This window comes from Echinops telfairi, unplaced genomic scaffold, assembly GCF_000313985.2.
Source record: "Echinops telfairi isolate 266 unplaced genomic scaffold, ASM31398v2 ScPeMD7_7468;HRSCAF=8506_0, whole genome shotgun sequence".
Classification (NCBI taxonomy): domain Eukaryota; kingdom Metazoa; phylum Chordata; class Mammalia; order Afrosoricida; family Tenrecidae; genus Echinops; species Echinops telfairi.
The window spans coordinates 80,471,167-80,476,634 of NW_022111369.1; the positions used below are offsets into that span (position 1 = coordinate 80,471,167).

General features: G+C 41.3%; 1 protein-coding gene across 1 annotated transcript in view; it reads right to left on the bottom strand.

Moving 5' to 3' along the window:
• POLR2B (RNA polymerase II subunit B) overlaps positions 1 to 5,468 on the bottom strand; it is a 50,381-nt gene that overhangs the window by 40,048 nt on the left and 4,865 nt on the right. Inside the window, exons 2-3 of the mRNA XM_004706294.2 lie at positions 4,644 to 4,716; positions 2,856 to 3,006 (exon numbers count right to left, since the gene is read on the bottom strand). Coding sequence (XP_004706351.1) covers positions 2,856 to 3,006; positions 4,644 to 4,716 — 224 coding nt within the window. The remainder of the gene's footprint in view (positions 1 to 2,855; positions 3,007 to 4,643; positions 4,717 to 5,468) is intronic.

Sequence of the window (5,468 nt, forward strand, 5' to 3'; positions counted from 1 at the left end):
TGTAATCAGTTCCCCCTTTCCACGCCCCCCTCCCTCCACTAAGCCAAGATTTTAATCTGCCTCCTGCCTCTTTGTACCCCAACTCAATACCATATCCAAAGTGACTCTCCTTTAAAAAAAAAACACTTTATACGTATTCTTCAACCATCTTTCCACAGCTTGTCGCATCATCCAGACGAGGGGTCCTCAAACGTTTTAAACAGGGAGCCAGTTCACTGTCCCTCAGACCCATTGGAGGGCCAGACTATAGTTTTTAAAAAAAAACTATGAACAAATTCCTATGCACATTGCACATATCTTATTTTGAAGTAAAAAAACAAACGGGGCAAAAACTCCCGGGGGCCAGATGAATGTCCTCAGTGGGCCGCATGTGGCCCACAGCCCCTAGTTGGAGGACAACTGATCTCTAACCACCGTACATAATGGAGTATAAGTCCACCTGAATATCAGCCAAGGCACCCAATTTTACCACAAAAATGGCATAGAAATGTGCTGAAAAACTTAGCTTATACACGAGTATACATGGTACCATCTATCAAAAACAGACCAAACCGAAACTCACACACAGGTTTTATGGGATCCATCCCATGAAAAGCCAAATACACCACATACTTTCTTAATGAAATAGCAAAGGATCATTTCTCAACTGAAGTCCTCTCCACCCTTCAAGGTCAAGTGTCAAATTCCCCGTCATCTTTTCAATGGGGCTCTGTTCCTTGCAGCACTCAGTCCTGGCACTTTGAATACGCTATGTCGGCATCCTGCATCTCTCTCATTATGCAAAGGCGAAGAAGAAAACTCACTGAAAGGCTACTCTTTCCAGCGCCGGCCAGAGAGCCATTCATGTCTTTAACAGTAGAATCCTGCATAGCATCTCTCACTAGACTGAGAGTAACAGACTAGCCCTAGGGGCTTGGCTTAGCAACAGAGAAGAGGTTCTGAACTGGTTAAAAACAAACCCTCTCTCTAGCTCTTATTCTGTTACAAGGTTTAGCCCTGCCTCCCGCAAGGTTTCTGTGTCTTTCAAAGAACAATTCATTCCTCCAGGTGCTTCTCCACCACTCTAAAACTGAGCGCTGTCATGATGTTTGACTACTTACTTCTTTGTAACTACGTGTGAAAGCCAAATTATAAAATTATACCCTGGAAAAATAATAATCTATAACTTGTCAAGGGTCATGCGGGGGCAGGCGGGGAGGGAGAGGGAAAAAATGAGCTGCTGCTATCAAGGGCTCAAGTAGAAAATGCTTTGAAATGATGATGGCAGCATACATGCAAATGTGCTTGACACACTGGATGAATGTATGGATTGTGAAAAGAGATGTAAGAGCCCCAATAAAATTATTTAATAAAAAAATTATACACAGGCTATGATTTGAGTGACATCAAAATATGCATGTGTCACCCAAGGCCATTAAAAACTGAGAAAAATGAAAATAGCTGATATGTGGAGATGATTTTCTTTCACGCTCTCATTGTTACAATTCATGGAATAAATTAAAATCAAGAGAAAAAGTCTCTCAAAATTATTCAAACACTTTTGCTCTTATAATGCCTTTACTGTGAAATAAACATTGAAGTTATCTGAAACAAAACTACTATTTCTGGTTGGTTGCACTGAATTATCTAAGTTCCCTCCTTCCCAACTACCATATTAAATACCTACTGGATGGTGCCCTGGTGGTGCTGTAGGGTTAAGTGTAGACTGCTAACTGCCAGGTTAACAGTTCAAAGCCACCAGCCACACAAGAGTGAGATGATGCTACCTGCTCCTATAATGTTTTACAGCCTCAGAAACCCTATAGAACAAAGCTTCTTAAATTAATTAGGGAGTCGCACAAAATTTGCCAACAATAAAAGAACCCGCAATGACCAAAACTTAATACAAATCCAATGCACAATGCACCCAAAACATTTCTAGCCATGTTTGCCAGGGTTGCAAACTGCTCAGGCAAAACAGGGTAACCGGGAAAAAAAGGGAAAAAAGCCAAGGAAGCAAAAGCAACAACAAGCAAAAATGAACCGAAGGCAAGGGAATTTTTTTTTTTAATTGGGATGGCACAAACACGCAACTACTAATGGGAAGTTCGGCAGTTCAAATCCACTCAGAGGCACCTTGGAAGAAAGGCCCAGCAACCGCTTTCAAAAGTCATTAAAAACCCAGTGGAGTAAAAAACAAAACAAAACAAAAAACCCTGTGGAGTGCAGTTCTACTCTGAAACACATGAGGTCAGCCAGGAGTCAGAATCAAGAGCGACTCCTTTGTGATTTTAGTCAGTTGAAGTATGAGGGTTTCAAAAACTCATCTCTTTATTCCCCAAACCCACTGCCATCCTGTCAATTCTGACTCACCACAACCATACAGCATCAGTCCCCAAACTTAGTTGGCCTACCACCCCCTTTTCACTAAAAAACAACTCAGTGCCCCCTGGGGCGATTAAAAGCTTTTGTGCTCTAGCCCACAAGGCAGGGTGAAGTCTGGATGTCCGCTTTCAGATCATTCCAGTGCTCGCCAGAGGGCGGTCCCAGCCTCTCTAGAAAACCCTGCTCTAACAGGTTCTGAGGCAGTTAGCCTTCTCGTTCTCTCTCTAGTGCACCAAGGACCCTGCGGTTAGCAACCTACTGCTTACCCAACAGCACCCCCAGAGCTCTTCACTGCTCCATCAGTAAGACTGAGCCAAGTGCTAGTTGAAACTGCTGTAATTATCCTATTGAAATCACCCACTAGGTTTTTTTTCTCTTTTTGCTTTTTTTAACCTTTCAAATCATGAGATGTTTGAATTTATCATTAGGCCTATAACTTCAAACCAACACTCTCCTTTGACTACGTTGCTTTATTAAAATAAGCATCTTACCGGTTCTTCGACTTCTCCACTGGCATGCTGAGCTTCGGCCTGCAGGTCAATAGGGGGTGCATCTTCCACAATTCTCTGAACAGACATCTGAATAAACTCATCAAAAGAATCCAGCTGTTGTCTGACCAAGCCTTTCTCGTCAAAATAGGAACTGGGGAAACATGTGAGTTTATCATCAGTTACAACTCAGAGATGCTTTCCATACATCACTTTTTCCATTTTCACTTTAATCCAATGAATGAATACTGATTCAGTACCGACTATATACCAAATCACTGCACAAGATGGTCCGAGGTATCCAAACAAAGGAGGAGGCCAGCAACACTGTCTTCATAAAGCCGATTGTTAAGGTTGGAAAAATCAGCTTAGATAAGCAAAATAATAATAGCATAATGAAGAACTATAAAGAACCCTGATCTATACATTTCTTTCAGAGACATACTTCATTCAACATTTCTTGAGAGAAGCAACAAGAGAAAAAAAGTAAGGAAAACAAAGACTAATTCAAGTCAGATTCAGATGAGGACAAAAATGATAGAGGATCTCACTGCTAGTGCCAGATGGACCAAAATTAAAAGCAGAGAATATAAAAAAGATGTTTACCTGTGTTTTACTGACTATGGAAAAGTGAAGCTCTAGAGGCTGAGTGACCTAAAAAAGTGTTTATTGCTCACAAGGAGCAGACCCTGGCACAGATGGGACAAGAGAAGGCTATATACTGAGATACAAGTCGACGTAAGTACAGGAAGAATCTCAGAGATCACACTCCAAGAGCGGTGCAGCTAGGTATCAGAGAAACCAGAAGAACCCGGATAGCTAACAAAACCCTCAGGACTGGGTCATCCCCTCACCACCCCCACTGCCCTGGCAGCAGAAACTGAGCCACCACCCAGCTCTGAACCCTCAGCTTGTGACCACTGCCTCTTTCACCCGTGCTATGGCCTTAGCTTCAACCATCTTCTCCCTACACACGACGGACTCCTCCGTCCTCACTTCAATTTTCCAAGACAGTCTGCTTTGCCCAGCTCCTATCATCAGTCTCCTATTTGGGCATCATCAGGTCACTGACAAGCCAATGACTTGGTTTTGGTCAGGGTCCCAGCACGGCCACCAGTATCACAAGGAGGCTCTAAATGGAGCATGCAGCACACAACCATTGGTGCGTACGGGATAGCCTGAGGCTGCCCAGGCAATTTCCTGCAGGAGAAACTGTGACAGAAAGGAAACTTCTCAGTAACCACCTGAGCCAGTCATTGATGGGGCAGAAAAACACAGATGGCACTGCCTGTAATATAAACAGCAACACCTTTCAGGGTCAATTTAAACTGAAACTTCATTCCAAAACTTCAGACAAGTTTCACTACACAATGAAAATGAACCATGAACTACATTCCTCAAAATCATTAGAAAATGTTTCAGCAGAATACTAACCTTCAAATGCCTAAAATTATAAAAGCAGTTGATATTTATGACCTCTACCACTATGATCATGACATTAAATAATATCACATTCACATTCTGAAAACAAAAGATTTTTTTAAGATAGTAAAAGGTAAACATTTAGAGAACCCAGGTGTCAGATGTATATGAATTCTTTGTGTAACTTTTAAGTCCTAAATATTTTTAAGATAAAAATCAAAATATGTAAGAGTAAGGTGAAAACAGGCTCTCATGTAACATACTGCATTTTCTGTGTGCTTTTAACATAATGGTTCTCATAAACACAACAACTAGGAAATTCTTTACATATGCCTTTAAAAGCTTTTTCCGTTTGTTCTAAAATGTTACCTGATTACAATCCAACATGCTTCTTGCCATAAATCAGGGGTGATTTCATCATCGTCCTCATCATATTGCATATCTGCAAAAATAAAAACTTGCTTTTATTATCTGCAATAAAATTCCACTAGTTATGGGTGAAACGTGTTCACTTAATCTCTGCAGTGCCAGTTTCTCTCTAAGCTACTAAAAAATAATCCTCTTACTACACTTTTCTAAGATTTCAATTACACCAATGTAGCAGTGTATCTTCTATCACATATTTACATATTCCAGATTTACAAACAAGTTCTAATCACCAAGGCACAATGAAAATTTCATGGATTATGAAGCTTCCCATTTTGTCCAGAAAGTCCATGCAATTCTCATTTAGAACTGACCATACTGATAACTGGAGCCTGGTGGCATAGGAGGTTATGGGCTGAGCTGCAAACCTCAATGCCAACAGTTCTAAACCAGCAACTGCTCTGCGGGAGAAAGATGAGACTTCCGCTCCCATAAAGAGTTAGTCTTAGGAACCTACAGGGGCGCTCTACCCCATCCTAAAGGGTCCCTAGTGAGTCGGAACTGACTCAACGGTAATGAGTTTTTTTGAGTGATGACAATAATTTACACCAAATTACCCAATTATATAATTTGGTAATTATAAAATTATCAAAAATCCTCCGATCGATGAGCCAGTCAGGGTGCGATGTAGCAACGATGAAAAATACAACTTTCCTCTAGTTCCTAAATGTTTCCTCCCTGTTCCCACTATCATGACACGAATTCTACCTTGCAGGTCTGGCTAGACCAGAGGATGTACACTGGTACAGATAGGAACTGGAAACACAG